General features: G+C 44.4%; 1 protein-coding gene across 3 annotated transcripts in view; it reads right to left on the bottom strand.

The window, feature by feature from the left end:
* The window catches only part of LOC143983027 (multidrug and toxin extrusion protein 2-like), a 134,054-nt gene that overhangs the window by 98,782 nt on the left and 17,208 nt on the right, over positions 1-18,064 (bottom strand). For all 3 annotated transcript variants that reach the window (XM_077482252.1, XM_077482251.1, XM_077482253.1), the window contains 2 exons: positions 15,038-15,106; positions 687-835 (listed from right to left, as the gene is read on the bottom strand). In XM_077482252.1, coding sequence (XP_077338378.1) covers positions 687-835; positions 15,038-15,106 — 218 coding nt within the window. The remainder of the gene's footprint in view (positions 1-686; positions 836-15,037; positions 15,107-18,064) is intronic.

The following is an 18,064-nucleotide window of genomic DNA, read 5'->3' as shown; positions in this document are numbered from 1 at the left end:
AGATTGCCCTTTCAGGCCTGTTATTGACACTGTATAAAAATGTAATATGAATTTTACAGTTACCCTCTTACAAATCAGGTCAGCTATACAAAACTGCCATAAGACATGTATTTTGCTTCAGGTTTCTCTACACACAAATGCCTGGCTCATCCAGGCACTCATGTTTAAACTACATAGATGGGAGAAAACGTGCCAAGACCTTGCCAGCAACAGCTTCTAAGGGGGAACTACAGTAACTGGAAAAGTATTAGACCTTGTCTGATCAACCGACAAGCCATGGAATAGCAGGTATCTGGCTGCTAAACATGCCATTAAGTGTAAAAGATACAGTATTTATGTCAAAACCTTGTAAAAACTCTGCAATAGTATCTTATATGCGGTTTTGCATGCAAATATGTGGCTTTCATATTTAGTTTTGTATCATGCTTGATGAATAAACCTAATGCATTTCAAAAGCTTGCATTCTCCGTTTAATTTTGTTACATATTATATGATATTCTGCTATACAATGGGGGTCTCCAAACTACGGCCCTCCAGTTGTTAAGGAACTACAATTCCAATCATGCCTAATCATGTCTGTATTTGTAAGAGATTTACAATGCCTCATGGGACATGTAGTTCCACAACAGCTGGAGGGTCATGGTTCGGAGATCTTTGCATATACAATATAACAAAGGTCCACTCACCTGGCAACATCTGGATTTTGTCTGCACAGTAACAGCACCTGCTCTGTATTAATAAATATTGCCCAACATGGAAAGCAACCAAGCATTAGGATGAGAATTCCTCTCTGCAGAACGGTGCCCACACGCTTCAGATTTTTCCCTCCATAACTCTAAAAAAATAAAAAAACAAAAAACAAAGAAGAAGTATGAAAAGAAAAGAAGAGATTCACAAGCCAAAATAAATGCATGCCATGATCGAAATCAAGTGATTTTATCATCTGACAAAACAGAAAAAACACAGACAAGACACTTATTCTATATGAAAGAATGTATTATTTCCTGGTGGCGTTCTGTTGTGAGAGTTTGAAGATTTTTTCACAAATGAGATCATATGATTATTTTTTAACTTAAAAAAAAAATTATACAATTCATATAGTGTATAGTCTTCTAATATGTTTTTAAAAAGTGAAGAAAGGTTAGAAACACCACCATTTTATATTGCTTTGCTTCCCTATGAGAAAGATTCTCTTATATTCCACCTTCAACATAAGACATGGAGGAGGAATCTCCACAAATGACATGTCTTAAGGAAAATATTGAATCCATTGATTCCAATCTATATAAGAGAATTTAGGAGTACTAATAAATGGCCAGACTGACTATTTAAAGGGAAGAGGGTTAATGATCATTCTTTAGTGGATACATTTAACAAATGCACAGTGTTATGCTATTTGTAGTTTACAAGCATGCTAAACAAACAGAGCCAAAGGTCCCTTTTACCAGTGTAACAAGAAGGTTTGTTCTTAAAGAGGAAGTAAACTCTGATGAGTTTACTTCCTCTTTCATTCCCTGCAAAGGTAAAGCATAATGGACTACTATGCATCGCATAGTAGTCCATTATGTGTCACTTACCTGACACAGGAGCCAGCGATGTCACCGCTGTCCCCTGTAGTCCGGCGCATCCATCTTCTTGGTGGGTCTCGCCGCTCCGCCGCTGTCATTCGGCGAAGCCGCGATGACATCACTCCCGCGCATGCGCATGGGAGTCGCCACTCGCGGCATATCGCCATTGACCGCGGCGTGCTCCGCTGTCTACGGAGCATGCGCTGTAGACAGCGGTGCCTGTCTTTTGGCAAATATCTCCTAAACCGTGTAGGTTTAGGAGATATTTCTTGGACCTACAGGTAAGCCTTAATCCTGTAGGTCAAAGTGTGTTGTATGGGTTTTACAACAACTTTAAAGCTAAACGACAAGCTCCTTTTCCAATCTAACTACAGCCAAGGTTAAAAAAAAAAAAAAGGAGGATTCAGTTATGTAATAAAAGACCCGATCATGAATGCAGCAGCACAAAGCAAAATGACAAAACTTACAGATTTGCAAATTCCTGTGTAACCTACCCATCTCCACCCTGCACACTGAATTTTAAATAAGCATCCCACACTGGTGAGGGCCTCACTTCATTATTTTTTTCTTGTAAGCCTTTGTAAATATCATTCCATTTGGTTACCAGTACCTAAGGCATATTTGTATACCACTGTGCAATGCATTAAAGGCATTTTGGCTAAGAGTGCTAGCACCCCCACTAAAGGCCTGATTTTTCCATGCAGAGGATTCTGTGTCTTTAACAAATTACTAGACAAAAGAGTGAATTTTTACATTTGCCTGGAATTCCCTTTAAGACCTCATGCACACTGGGTTTTTACACAGCTCCTCTTTACGCCTTTCGCCTAACAGGAGAAGAGCAGTGTTCAAGCACATCAAGCGTTTGTTTGGGTGTTGAATTGTCATTTCATTGGCCAAAATATTAATTTATTATGGCCATTGAAATGAATAAATGCACAAGTGCTTACAGTGATACTAAAGTCTAATTTTTATTTTGTTTATGTAGCACCCTTTACCATTAGGTAGGTGTTAGCACAGGATTTTTGCTAGGGAAACTGTCAGTACAGGTACATTTAGGCAGCCATATGCTTCAGGATAGGCCTGTCTGTCTGGTCACTAACCACTCCCTGAAGGCAGGGAGTGGTTAGTGTAGCAGTGGGTGTGACCACCTGTGCTTTGGTTCCAAGGTGCTCCCCCCCCCCCCGCTTCCAGGGAGAATATTCTGGAAGAGGGACAGGGTATAGAACTGGAGTGGCAGGCAGCTCCTGTGAGGAGCCCTGACCAATCCCCAACTGGAATTGGCAGGGGGTAGCCCTCCCATATAAGCTGAGGTAACAGGCCACTGGGGGGAGTTGTCGGCCAGAGGTGGAGAATGGAGTACTAGACAGCAGCAGGAGCAGGAGGGCACCCCCATTGGGGGGGGGGGGGCGCCGATCGCTGGAGGAAGCTTCACCCTTACACGGTCATGGGTGAAGTCCTCATCATTACATGGTCATGGATGAGGAGTACCTGGAGCAGAGGGGCAAGAGAAGCTGTAGGAACGTATGGTCCGGTTAAGTTCTTCACCCTGGACTCGGGGCAGAGAAAGGTCGGTGAGTGTACCACAGTGGAGTGGTAGATGTGGAGACATGCCAGGGAGTCAGTGAGGAAACTTCGTCCTTACACGGTCATGGATGAAGTCCTCATCATTACACGGTCATTGATGAGGAGTCCTGGATCAGAAGAGAGACTGTGGGGAATAGTGCCAAATCGATGCAGGATTTGCAAGCTGGGAACAGTAGTCCACCGTTCAGCACATGCCATTAAATAACTAGGCCTGCGGGGAGAGGTACTGCAGGCCTCTGGCCTAGTAGCAGCAACCAATTAGAGTCAGCATTATCTTTTGCATATAGAAGAGGATGTGACAAGAAACAATGTGCTACAGCGCAAGTTTGTGCAGGAGGGAAGGATTCCCATATACCCTTTCCCCAACCAAGTTATACCCCCCCCCCATAAACAAAAACAAAGCAAATGACTGTTCATTATCTCAGAAGTGATATATGAAGGTCAGGCAGCAGAGTGATTTGGTGGATGTTAGTAACTAGTGGCAACACACCACTACATTTAAAAATATCACGTTATACTTACCTGCCCTGTGCAGTGGATTTGCACAGAGCAGCCCTGATTTCCCTCTTTTCAGGTCCCTCACCGGCGCTTCTGGCCCGTCCCTCCTGCTAAGTGCCTCCTGGTACTCAAACCACTGCTCTGTGTCCATTCAGAACTGGAACCACAGCTCGGCCAGCTCCCTCTCTTTCTCCTCATTGGCTCCCTGACTTTGATTGACAGCAGTGAGACAATGGCGCCCTGCTGCTGTCTCAGTCATTGAGGTCTCAGACAGCTGAGACTCGCGAGCTACATCGCTGGAACGAGATGGGGCACAGGTAAGTATTAGGGAGGCTGAGAAGGGCTGCTGCACACAGAAGGTTTTTCATCTTAATGCATTAAGATAAAAAAAAAACTTCTGACTTTAAAACTACTTTAAGCACGTTAAGCCGCCTCAGATGTTTTTTATGCCAAAACACTGCTGCTCCTGAACAAGCTGCCAGTGTGGTTTCTTTGCCTCTAAATGCCTCTAAATGCCTCTGTGTGCATGGATGCAATGGCTAACATGGAGGGGAGTTTAGAGGCATAAAAGAAAATAGCAAAACACCACTAGAAGAGACATTTAACACCTCCTCCTGTCTACAGACGCCATGAAAGCGTTTGACAGGGTAGACTGGGTATTTCTTGAGGAGGTCCTGGTTGCCATGGGCCTAGGTCCAGAAATGCTAGGCTGGATTAGGGCCCTGTATGGGAAACCCTCGACCAAACAAAAAGGTGAAATAGTGTTTCCCCCCCCCTTTGGAGATAAAGAACGGGACTAGGCAGTGGAGTCCATTGTCACCTCTGCTGTTCGCACTAATCACAGAGGCATTGTTATGCAAAATAAGATAAAACCCCAATGTCCATAATTTTAAAGTAGGCCTTGCAGAGCATAAATGTTCCGCTTATGCGGATGATATTCTATTTTTTATTTCTGATCCATTGATAACATTACCTAATTAAATGGCGGACCATTTTGCTGGCTTAAGACCAGGCCACGTTTGCGATTTGGCACTGCGTCGCTTTAACTGACAATTGCGTGGACATGCGACGTGGCTCCCAAACAAAATGTATGTCCTTTTTTTCCCACAAATAGAGCTTTCTTTTGGTGGTATTTGATCACCTCTGCGGTTTTTTAATTTTTTGCGCTATAAACAAAAATACAGCAACAATTTTGAAAAAAATAACTTTTTGTTATAATAAATATCCCCCAAAAATATATATATATAAAAAAAAAAATTTCCCTCAGTTTAGGCCGATGCGTATTCTTCTACATATTTTTGGTAAAAATAAACAAATAAATAAATCGCAATAAGAAATTATTGATTGGTTTGCGCAAAAGTTATAATTTTTTTTTTTTTACTAGTAATGGCGGCGATCAGCAATTTTTAATTGTGATTGCGACATCATGGCGGACGCACCAGACATTTTTGACACATTTTTGGGACCATTGTCATTTATACAGCAATCACTGCTATACAAATGCAGTGATTCCTGTGTAAATGACACTAGCAGTGAAGGGGTTAACCAGTGGGTGGCAGTGTAGGGGTTAAGTTTTCCTAGGGGTGTGTTACTAACTGTTGGGGGCTGGACTTTCATTTAGTGAACACTGAGCTCTGCTCCAATCACATGGAGCAGAGATCAGTGTCACTTGTTGCTAGGCAGAACGGGGAGATGCTGTTTACAACGGCATCTCTCCGTTCAGCCGCCCCGTGAGACGATCACGGGTATGTCCGCGGCGATTGAGTCCGTGGGACCCGCGACCGGACTCATGGGGCTCCCGACCAGCATCGCATTAAAGATTGGACGTACCTGTACGCCAATATGCCTGCCCGTGCCATTCTGCCGACGTACATCGGCGTGTGCTGGTCGGGAACTGGTTAAGGAATTTGGAGTCAAGTCCGATTTTAAAATAAATTATAATAAATTCGAAATCTTGTTACATATGCCCCAAATTATAGAGGATTGCCTTAGGCAGTCTTTCTCTTTCATATAGAATAAACAATGTATTAAGTATCTACTCAAAAGGCCTGGGTGATACTAGAAAAAGACATTGGCGGGCTGCGAGTTAGCCAAAGCTCCATGGGTCCTGTACCTATATAGAGGGCTTGAAGTATTGGGATTCCGTCAACAAACAAGCCCTATCCCTAAAAATCTCTCCATTATTACCGCTGGATGGATTCTGTTGGTTTCCCCCAGATGAGTCACTATCTTTCTTTAAATCTTGGGCGACTGATGGAGACACTAGTTGTCTCAAGCTTATGCGGAATGGGAGATTGCACCTGCTGAGGGACCCTAGAGAGGAATATGGTGAGTTTCCAATGGATACCTGGAGGTATCAGCAACTATAGCATTTCTGTACTGTTCACCTACAGGAGATTAAAAAAGCGGAACCTCTCTCCGATTTTGTACCTCTATGGCATAAACAGCCAATGGATAGGGGCTTTTGCTATCCCTTATAAATTGCTGAATAGACAGTGTGTCACCAGAGGCCTCAGATTTTTTTGGGGGAGTGGGAAACAGAGTTAGATGGTCACTTCACAGACTTACGGAACGGAATATGTTAAGACTGGTACATACATGTTCGATAAATACTAAAACACAGGAGACAAAATTATAAACTGTCTAGTTGCTAGGAATGCCCCAAGATTAGGCCATTCTGGGCTGAGCTCAGGAATTTGATCTCTAAAATAATAATGGCCTTGATCAAGAATGAGCCTGTGCAATGCCCCTTTCATGGCACTCAAAAGTTCCATCAGGGCATATAAGAAGAAGAGTATAGTTCCACATCTGTTGGATGCAGCTAAAGGGCTAATTCTAGTCTATTGGAAAAAGCCACAAGCACCTACTATGAACGCTATCACCATTGGGTGAAACAGGTCAACAAAATAATGGAAGAATAGAAATGGGTCTGTACCATTTTTTTATTTTTTGCTTTTGCTATGAATGGGTTATTGTATTGGAGGATTTGTATGAGGTAGTCTTTTAATGTTTGTCAACTGATTGGAAACAAGAACGAAGAAGCCTTTAACCACTTGCCGACCTCACTATAGCCAAATGGCAGCCTCCTGTGATCGCGCGCGCTGCGGGGCGCACTGCTGATCACAGATTCAGCAGCTCTTTAGCACACGATTAGCTGTGTCCAATCACAGTTGATCACGGATATAAACAGAAATTGGTTATCGGCAAGGAGAGGAGAAGAGAGCAGATAACCGGCTTCTCTAAAAAGGGACATGTACACTGATAATTAGTGTCCTGATTATTCGTGCAGTCCCAACAATACCACCTTTCGTTTCCACCTATTAATGCCCATCAGTGCTTCCTCATCAGTGCCCACCAATGTCTCCTCATCAGTGCAGCCTATCAGTGCCCATCAATGCCAATTGGGGCTGCCTCATCAGAGCCCATCAGTGCAGCCTCATCAGCACACATCAGTGAAGGAGACAAAATTACCGGTTTACAGACTTTTTATAACAAACTATGAATACGTTTTTTTTCTAAATTTTTGGTCTTTTTTTTGCTAAATGACTAAACAAACAGTGGTGATTAAATACCAAAGGAAAGCTCTATTTGTGTGAAAAAAAAAAAAAAAAAAAAAATTATAAAAATTTGTTGCACGGCCATGCAAATTTAAATTCAAAATGTGACAGCCCTGAAAGCTGATAATTGGCCCTGGCAGGAAGGGGGTAAAAAATGCCCAGTAGCAAAGTGATTAAAAAGCCCAATGTGCATGAGGCCTCAGTCTAAATGACCTAAAGGAGTTGTAAACCCTCAAGGTTTTCCACTTTAATGCATTCTATGCATTAAGGTGAAAAACCTTTTGTGCTACAACTGCCCCTCAGAGCCTCCCTTTTTCTTAAAGTGATTGTTAAGTCCCATACACTATCAGTTTTTCTGCTGAGTTTCTTCAGATTTACCAAACCATGTAGTGCAAGGGCCTGCCTGATTGCATACAAATTGAAACTCCTAAGGTTTGACCTCATATTATATGGTTTTGGTAAATCTGAAGAAAAAACTCAGCAGAAAAACTTAGTGTGTATGGGGCTTAAGGGTTCATTTAAAAAAAAAAAAAAAAATCAATTACATTTCACATTATATATATATATATATATATATATATATATATACATATACATACACATACATACACACACACATACATATATATACACACACATACATACATACATGCATATATATATATATATTTATGGTTCAGAGCCCTATGTCCGATACGTATAACGATGACAAACAGAGTTAACATAAACTTACCACTTGAAATAGACCTGAGGGTGTGCCCTGGTCTAACGTGCGGTATACCAAAATAAGGGGGCATACCCTAGATAAGAAATGAGGATTAAATGAAATGAACATGAAATTAAGTGAAATGAGTACTCTGTGAGGAGTATGATGCCTTGAGAAATGCCCTAAAAAGGGGATGGGAGGGTGGGTATTGCACACAGGAACCGACAAGGAACACAGCAGAATGGGCTGATTAAATACCCCTCCGGGCTCCTCCCATAAATTCCGGCCACCGTACTGGCTGATAAGGAACACAGCTGAACGGGCTGATCAATTACTCCTCCGAGCTCCTCCCATAAATACAGGCCACCATACTGGCCTTTCAACTTATGGTTCAGAGCCCTATGTCCGATACGTATAACGATGACAAACAGGGTTAACATAAACTTACCACTTGAAATAGACCTGAGGGTGTGCCCTGGTCTAACGTACGGTATACCAAAATAAGGGGGCAAAAACATACTGGTAGGGAATTGCTCTTTATCGATTGAGTTTGATCACTGAGTGAGTTTAACAGATGCCTGAGCTTATTTCCACCTGAGGATTGTGGCTGTACTGGGTGAAGCAGGCAGACTTCTACCTGCCTAGCTATTCAATGATATTGTCTGGGGACCCGCTGTTACCGATTCTGTAAAAGTGGATGTCTACGCTGGAGCTTACTTGCTGCTCTTTGAAACCGCTAGGGGAAGTATGAAGTGATCTTTGTATCAGGCTAAGTAGCGTCTACATAGCTCTCGGCCTGCTGGATTACCGCAGGTGAACTTTCCAGGTCACAGGAACCTGTAGTAGGCCAACACCTGGCTGCTTGTAGGACCATGCTAGGGGAGAGAACAACTGAGGGGATAGTCAGGATGGTCGGAATACCCTTAAGGATGTCACCCGTTCGGGTAAGCATTTGTCACCGACCATCGGTTGGATTTCCTTGACTTCACGAAGCACGGTTCAACCAGCGTGGGACATGAATAAAGAAGGTTTGCGGGGTCCGGCAAGGACAAGAAATGTTGCCTGCCGGCTAGGTATAGTCGAACAGTGTTATGGGATAGGCAGCTGAGTATGACAGTATGAGGGAAAGGCCAGTAACTGCCTGATGTTGGAGGTTTCATAGGAGTGGTGTATCCGGAATTTCTGAAGGCCCTCCAGGCCGTCTGGTAGTTTGAGCATGTTGCGAGAAAGTGAGACGTTTACGAGTTTGGTCGCTGTTTGTAGATATTGTACTAAACCGGGGTTTAGGTGAGACCGACCAAGGACAACGGCTGACACTGGATCGGCTCCAGTCAAATACGACAGCGCATCTGCTACGAGATTGCTCTAGGCCAGGAACAATGTATGGTCAGCTTTAAACTGAATTATAACGACAGCTGTACCAGCCTACCCAGGCAGGACATGACGGCTAGGGATTTAGACCTATCTTGCAATAATCTCTGCTGGTTGCCTGATGGTGGCCAAAAATTGCAGCGAAGCCTGTGATGGTCGCTACATCTGTCCCTAGCTGGGGTGATAGGGGCGAGATAGACGGTATAAACATGATATACCGATCTACGTAGTACGGAACCTCTGATATTGAAAGATCCGTGGCATCCAGATTAAGGGTCTGACAGGGGCCCTGAATCTGGGAGGGGAAGACGAGGATGCATGACATAAAGACCAACCCTGGGGAATGACCATATCGCAGAACTGAGCATACCCGAAACAGACTGAAGCTGCTTCTAGGTATACCCCTGTGTGTGGGTGAAGTGTTTGAAAAACTGACCTGATAGGGTCAGCTTGTCAAGGGGGAAACTGGCGTGCGAGGATGTTCTACATGTCCCTAAAGATGGCAGTTGTGATGGGCAAGCGTCTAGCGTTGGCTACGGGCAGATGTTTCTGGATACCCGTTAGAGGGGATCTTACTGTATGGGCCATCAACAGACGGCTCACCGGGGTCCTGTAGGGATAGAAATGTCGGGTGCTGGCTAGATATAGCCTGACCGTATTACGAGAAGAAGCCAGCTGCGTGTGGCAACTCGACCTCTGGTGTAGGACGGAAGCTGAACTCAACTGCCCAACGGGGGGAATGAGCGTCAGGAATGGCGAGTGGCGTAGTCACTGGGGCTAAGTGGCCAAATGAGTACCGCTGAAAATGATGTGTGGCTGAGTGCCAACAAAATGCTTGCAACGATCACAAGTTATGCTAAGTTGCACGCCTAGCCGTGATAGCAAGTGTTGCGCTTAAATGTGTGCACACAATGATAGCAAGGGAGTTAACGTCACTGGAGATGTGTTTGTGGTGGCTGGACTCGGTGGTGTCACAGACATCCGGACACAGGGCTGTGAGCAGTATGACCTGAAAAGGCTAAATAAGTTATGCCAAGATGCGTGCTTGCTACGATTGCAAGAAGTTATGCTAGGATGCGTAGTTAGCTAGGTTGAAAAGACAAAGTCCACCCAGCCCACGACAAAATCAACAATTTAGACAAACAACATTGCACAACCCGACACACCCAATGCTATCCCCACAGCTGATCCAGAGGAAGGCAAAAAACCCCCGCAGAGCATGCTCTAATTAGCTACAGCAGGGGAAAAAATTCCTTCCTGACCCCTCGAGCGGCAATCAGATTTCTCCCTGGATCAACCTACCTACGATATAGCACCCCGTTATACTACGTACGTTAGGAAGATATCCAGGCCTTACCCAGCAATGCACTGAGCCAGCCAGAACTGCCTGCCAGCAAGGATAGTACTACGTTTGTGCCTGGGGCTTGCTAGCGACAACTGCAAAGTTTATGCTAGGATGTGTGCTAGCAACTATTGCAAGAAGTCTATGCTTGGATGCGTGTTTGCAACGATTGCAAGAAGTTTATGCTTGGATGTGAGTCTGCCACGATTGCAGGGAGTTATGCCTAGATGTGCTTGTGGTGACTGCAGGATGATTGTGATTGGATGCGTGCTAGCAACAAGCTTGCACAGAGTTGTACTTGGATGCGTGCGAAATGAATCCGATATGAACCGGATGTATGTGTGAAATGAATCCTATGAATTGGTTATGTGATAATCCGACCCAAACGATCGTGGTGTAGATGACAATGAATCCGATATGAATTGTTGAGTTATACCCATAAGGCTGAAAAGACGGGTGCGGATTAATGCGTTGCCGGTTTGAGGGATTTGAGTTGGTAAGCGATGAATATGTGGAATGAAATAAATGAAATGTTTGCCGTGATGTAGACAAGAATTGGTATGTTTATGATTAATGATGAGTTGGAACTGCGGAGCACAGAACGAAATGAGGTCAAGACACCTGGGGCATGCCTCGATGAATCAGTGCATGGAGGGTGCTACTGGACTTGACTGACCTGTAAACACAAAGGCCAAACCAGTTGAGGATTCCATACCTGTCATAGACAACTGGCCAAATGGTGACTCCTAATGGGAGTGGTGAGCTTTGAAATAAAACGAAATGACATAAAATAAAATTAAATGAGACAAACAAACACAATGAAATGTTTTTTTTGTTTTTTTTTTTAGATATATTTTTTTCCCTTTTTCTATTATTATTATTTCTTCCTTTCCCCCCCTTTTTTTTTTTTGAAATAAAATTAAATGAAATAAGACGAACAAACATAAACGAAATGTTGCCTTTGATGAGAACCTGCCATGGCAGAAGCGCAGCTCGGTCGTGTCACAGGCGCCACTGACAGCGAGCCGGACTCTGGAGCATGTACTGAAATGAGGCAATTAGTGAAATGAGGCCAAATGACCATGGCCCCCTGTCCAGAACCCGAATTTGTAAAACAACTGGGTTTGAACCGAGGTGCAGGAGGTGATAGTGAGATGAGTGAAATGAGTGAATCCGCCATGCCGTAACTTTGCGACTGAGCACGAAACGGACTCTGGAGCATGTACTGAAATGAGGCCAGTCCTGGGGCACGCCGAGACAAATTAGAACATAGGTGTGACTATTCGTGTCGGAGCGTGATAGGTGAAACGAAATGATACCCATGACAAAGACAGGGATCAACGGCTGCGCTGAAGAATCAACGGTGAACCCTGTCTCTGGAGCATGTACTGAAATGAGGCGAAGCAGCTGGGCACACCGGAACGAATCGGTGCACATAACTGCAACAGGATTCGAATCGGAGCGTAATAAGTGACATACCATGACAGAGACCGGAATCAACGAGTGGCCCACCGATTCGGTAAAGAATCCGTCTCTGGAGCATGTATAGAAATGAGGCCAAACAACTGGGCGTACCGAGGCGAATCAGTGCATCGATATAATGCGACTGGATTCGTAACGGGGCGTGATAGGTGACCAGAAATGATATGCCATGACAAAGACAAGAATCGAAAACCGTGGCTGAACCTGCGAATGATTCTGTCACTGGAGCATGTATTGAAATGAGGCCGACAACTGGGGCACACCGGAGCGAATCGGTGCATCGGAGATGCGACTAGATTCGAATCGGAGCGCGACTCGTGACCGAAATGAAATGATTGAAATGATCGAAATGATAGAAATGATCGAAACGATTGAACTGATCGAAACGATTGAAATGATTGAAACGAATGAAATGATTGAAACTCTCCGGTTAGTTAGAATTTAGGACGTCTGTTTGGGAATTTTCGAAATGATCCGAACGATTCGGACGTAGGGACCCGTGATTTGGTCGGTATGCGGAAGGTTTGAAAAATGAAATGCTCGATGTGGAGTCATGAACGAGTGACCACGACTTCTTTCGAGAAGAATGAAATAAAATGCAATGATTAAAACGATTAAAATGAGCCGGTTAATTAGAATTTAGAACATCTGATTGGGAATTTCGAAATGAACCGGACGATTCGGACGTTTCAGTAGAGACCAGTGATTTGGTCGGTATAGCGGGTTTGTGAAATGAAATGCTCGATGTGGTGTCACGAACGGATGACCACGACTTCTTTCGAGAAGCAAGGAGCACAAATGTTTAGAGGTAACGGATGCGTGAACGATATCGGAAAAATACGAAGGTGATATTTCAGTGAGTGGTTCGTGAGTTCAACAGATCACAGTTTAGTGACATGAAATAACATGAAATGAGAAATGGGAGCCGAACCAGATGCGTTGCACGATACCGGCAAGTTTCGAGTTGTTGCGCCTCAGACAATACACGAACGCTCACGACGGCAAAACCGACTGTAACACGAGGATGAAGACAGGACTTCAATGAAGACGGAACTCACGAACACTGCACTCCTTCTATCGAACGGTCTCGAATAGTCGGCCCTAGATCTGTGGTATTGCACACAGGAACCGACAAGGAACACAGCAGAATGGGCTGATTAAATACCCCTCCGGGCTCCTCCCATAAATTCCGGCCACCGTACTGGCTGATAAGGAACACAGCTGAACGGGCTGATCAATTACTCCTCCGGGCTCCTCCCATAAATACAGGCCACCATACTGGCCTTTCAACACATATATATATATATATATAATACTTGCCTCTACTGTGCAGCTCGTTTTGCACAGAGTGGCCCCGAACCTGTTCTTTTGGGGTCCCCAGTCTGCTCTTGCAACTCCTCCCCGCATCAGATAACCCCCTAGGAGAAGCGCTCTCCCAAGGGGGTTACCTTGCACGCGTGCTCCCGAGTCCAGCATTTGGCGTCCATAGCAGCCGAATGTATGACTCGGCCCCGCCCCCCTGCCATCAATCTATCCAATCAAGAATTGAGAACCCTTGGCAGAGAGACAGGGCATCCCCGCCGGGTCAAGCTCCAGGGCCCAGGTAAGTAATATGGGGGGGGGCTGGTCACTGCCAGGTGTTTTTTCACCTTAAAGCGGAGGTTCAAACGAAAAAAATTTAACCTCCGCTTTTCGGAACCCTCCTCCCCTCCAGTGTCACATTTGGCACCTTTCAGGGGGGGGAGGGGGGGTGCAGATACCCAAGACACGGGAGTTTATGCCTCTTCCTGCCGCGCTGTCTGCTGGGACACACACGGTCCCAGAGACAGCAGGGACCATTCGGATTGCGCGGTGCGACTCGCACATGCACATTAGGGAACTGAAGCCGCAAGGCTTTATTTCCTGATTCCCTTACCAAAGATGGCGGTGGCAGCATCTGAGGACCAAGGGATGGTTCGGCCTTGGGTGCCGACATCGCTGGACCCTGGGACAGGTGAGTGTCCTTATTTTAAAAGTCAGCAGCTGCACATACTGCAAAAAATAAAATAAAATTTTTTGCGGGACTCCCTCTTTTAATGCATATGATGCATTAAGGTGAAAAAAGGCGAGGGTTTACAACCCCTTTAATTTAGCCCAATCGTTCCAGCCGCTGTCTCGGGTCCTCATTGGATAGATTGATAGCAGCGGGAGCCATTGGCTCCCGCTGCTGTCAATCAAATCCAATTATGTGGGACCCGGGGGGGGGGGGGGCTGGGGAGTGTGTCTGCACAAGTGCTTCCATGGAAAGTGGCTCTACGTGGGGGCTTTTGAGAAGAGAAGCCAGAAGCACCGTCGGGGGAACCCAGATTAGGAGGAACAGGGGCCACGCTGTGCAAAACCCTTGCATAGAGCAGGCAAGTATAACATGTTTGTTTTTTCAAAACTAACCTTTACAATCACTTTAAGACCCCCTTTCACACTGGGGCAGTTTTCAGGCATTCTAGTGCTAGAAATAGCCCCTGCAAAGCGCCTGAAAACTGCTTCCCATTCAATGCAATGGGTGCTTTCACACCTGGGCGGTGTGCTTGCAGAACGTTAGAAAGAGTCCTGCAAGCAGCATCTTTGAGGCTGTTTGAGAGCAGTGTATACAGTGCTCCCAAAATGCCTCTGCCTATTGCAATGAATGGACAGCACTTTCCGAAGTGCCTGAAAAGTGCTTCGTAAGTGCAACGCGGGAGTTTTTAACTCCTTTTTTTGGGGTTAAAAGCGCCCCGCTAGCAGCCAAAAAGCGCTGCCAAAACGAGCGGCGCTTTATTGCGAATGCACGGACAGCTCCATAGCTAAAGGGGTCTAAAAGATCCTGCGTAATTTACTCTAGAAACACATTTCACTTTATGCAAATGAACAGAATAATACTTGCCAACATTTTTATTTGTACTACTCAGCATACCTGAGACATGAGTGTATCACAAGCAGAGGCTAAACCTGAGCCAACAGATATCCCTGTAACATTGATAACCTGTTGAGAAAAAAAAAGAAATTGTTAATCTTGGTACTCAATTCATTCATGTAACCCAACAAGACTGGTTACTGAGTAATAATCATCACAATGGCTTTTCGCCAAGTAGGCAACAGTGCAGAGTTATAATGCCATCTCTGGAACATTGCAAATAAAGAGTTAATTGGGGATACCTTTCAGGAAATATCTGAATGGTCACAATCTGGACTTTATTTCCTTGAGGGTGGAGGTGTCCTGGAGTGTCCAATAATGCTGGCTGCTGTGGGATCTATTGTTCCTGGAGGAGATTTTTGAATGGTGGTCTATTGTTTCTAGGAAGGTCTATTACTATTACTGGTGGGATATCCATTGTTGATGGGGGGGTCAATTGTTGCTGGAAGAGATCTAATTGGATCTACTGTTGGGGGGGGGGGGTGGCTATTGCTGCTGGGGATCTATTGTTGCTGGCGGGCATCTATTTTTGTGTGGTAGTCTATGGTTGCTGTGGTATCTATTGTTGCTAGTTGGGCTTACATTGCTTGGGGGGGGGATTGTTGCTGGAAGGGATCTACTGTTGAGGAAGTGGTCTATTGCTGCTAGCTACGGGGATCTATTTTACTGCTTTTCTTGATGTTATTAACAAAATTCAATACAAATAACTAATCACTACAAAATGATACTTCTCTAAAAGGGGTGGTACTGGGAGGTGGGTAGGGGGTGGAACCAAGGGATGGTCCTCGGAGGTGGGTAGGGGGCAGAGGCTAAAAGTGACTGAAGGGGGACGTTTCTGCTCCTATTCTTTGAGAGAGAAAAAAGCCCTGGTCACAATACATTCAGGCTCAATATACCATAAACCAGTCGTAGAAGACAACCACTGGTAACTGTAATGCAATACGCAATGGACAATGCTGGATGCAGCTCAGATGCTACATGAAAAGCATCATACCATACAGTTTTTTCAATGAATGCCATTTTGCTGCACAATCAAGTGAAAGATTCCAAGTCAACCAAGCAGGTTGGACTGTGGAATAAAGGCCTTTGAATTACAGAAGAGACAGTGAAAAAGGGCACTTTGAGCTACCTGTATATTCCATATCTTGGAATACAGTACAGGGCAAAGGCTGATTATTCACAGACCCTAGGTTATCCAATCACCTGAAGGTTCCTGCCCATGATTCAGGTTCTATGACTATTCAGCACCTGTTCGGTACTGCATAATTAAGAGAAGTGCTCTTGAATATTAAACAGGTTGTAGAATAATAAGGTTTCTTTATTTTCTAATTAAATAGTAACACACAGAAACTAAACAGATTTCACTTTTCAATAATTAAGAGGGGACAAGACAATTAGATATTACTGCTGATTGACTGCTATGTAATAACACGCTTGGCTCTATGCTTAATTTAATAAGCCTGGTTGTACAGTATATGCTTCACAAATTCTCATGCATTTAAAAGTCGAAATTCCACAAATTCAGCTACTTTGTAAAAACTGCAGGCATACCACACGAGACGTCCAACAAGGCGTCTGCCGTCTTGTGCTCCAAGAAGATAACTTCTGGAGCTCCCAGTTTCTCACTGTAGTCTCAATTCCTTCAAGAGCAGAGTCACTGGAACTGATATGCTCACATCAAATTCTACCCAGTCACAGAAGCTTTTGTTATATGTGAACCGATTTCAAAAACACAAAAGCTTCTGTGAATGGGAAGCAGAAGGGGCGAATATTGCTGTTGTGTGCGCTTCTCTCATCTTACAGCCAGAGCGTGTCCTCTGGGAATGCAATAGACTTGCCATATATGTAATAGAGATAAGTCTCAAAGGTGACACGCACCTAATTTGACTTAACTCAGTGTACCTGCACTTTTTGCAAAGTTGCTGAATTTCTGGAATTCAGCTTTAGGCCAGGTTTATGCAAATTGCATGCGAGTTTCTCCGCATTCAGTTCGCATGACAGAAGCGTGTGACTGGCTCTCAATGGAGTCGTTTCTCACAGCTCCAGGGCGTCCACGGAAGAAGGGGCCTGTGCGTCTTCTGGTCCAATTAAGGTGCGAATTTAGGCAAAAATTCGGACCCGATTCGCACCTGAATCGGAGAACAGGCATGCACTGGACCCCATGCTGTGAGCAGTGGCCACAGCATATGTGAAAGAAGCCTTAAAGAGACACTGGTCCCCTTTCATATTCAGAGCAAGTTCTGGTAAAAGATCAGACCTCGACCAGCTTAAGCTTAACCAGCTTATGTTTTTTTTATTTTATTTTAATTTTTTTTTTTTTTTTAGTTCAGTCAGCAAGTATCTACAAAAATCAAGGTGGATGGATGAATCACAAAACTGGGGCTTTGCATTCTGACAGCAGGACTCTCTGCTGTCAAAATACACTGATCAGTGGCTACAGCTGCTGACTGACAAACATTTTCTAGTGTGTCCATCTGTCAATCAGGGAGGGCCAAGCAGATTGAAATTCAGCCAGTCCAAAATTTTGATTCATCAATGCCCATCATTAAAGTTACCTTTACAGCCCTCCAGATTCTCTTACTTCTGCTGCTGCCACCGCAATATACCCTGTGCTTCTGGGTATGGAAGAATCTGAGGGGAAATCTCCCCACCAGGACAATTAAAAAATAAATAAAAAATGTATAAATAAAAAAATATGTTGGTTAAAACCCTTTCCTACTCTATCCAAAATGAAATATATGTACATTTTAGGGTAGCCAAAGAAGGGCTGAAACATCCACTGGTTTGTCATCTCTCCAGATGGTGACAACTCCTTGCAGTGATTTATATATCTGCACTCTCTCCAAAAGCCATGGCTGTAGTTTCACTCTCTTGAAGATAAACCTTGAATTCCTTAACAATGTTACTACACAGTGTCACGTACCTGGTCTGAGGCCAATTTGACGAGAGGGCTTCCCCTGTCGCTAAGTGAAAAGCACCCCTGAAGGTGAGAACAGGGAGTGCTGGGCTTAAAGAAGCACCAGGTAC

This window comes from Lithobates pipiens, unplaced genomic scaffold, assembly GCF_037356315.1.
Source record: "Lithobates pipiens isolate NorthernLeopardFrog02 unplaced genomic scaffold, aLitPip1_a1.2 Scaffold_16, whole genome shotgun sequence".
Classification (NCBI taxonomy): domain Eukaryota; kingdom Metazoa; phylum Chordata; class Amphibia; order Anura; family Ranidae; genus Lithobates; species Lithobates pipiens.
This window is presented reverse-complemented; position numbering and strand designations above follow the sequence as displayed.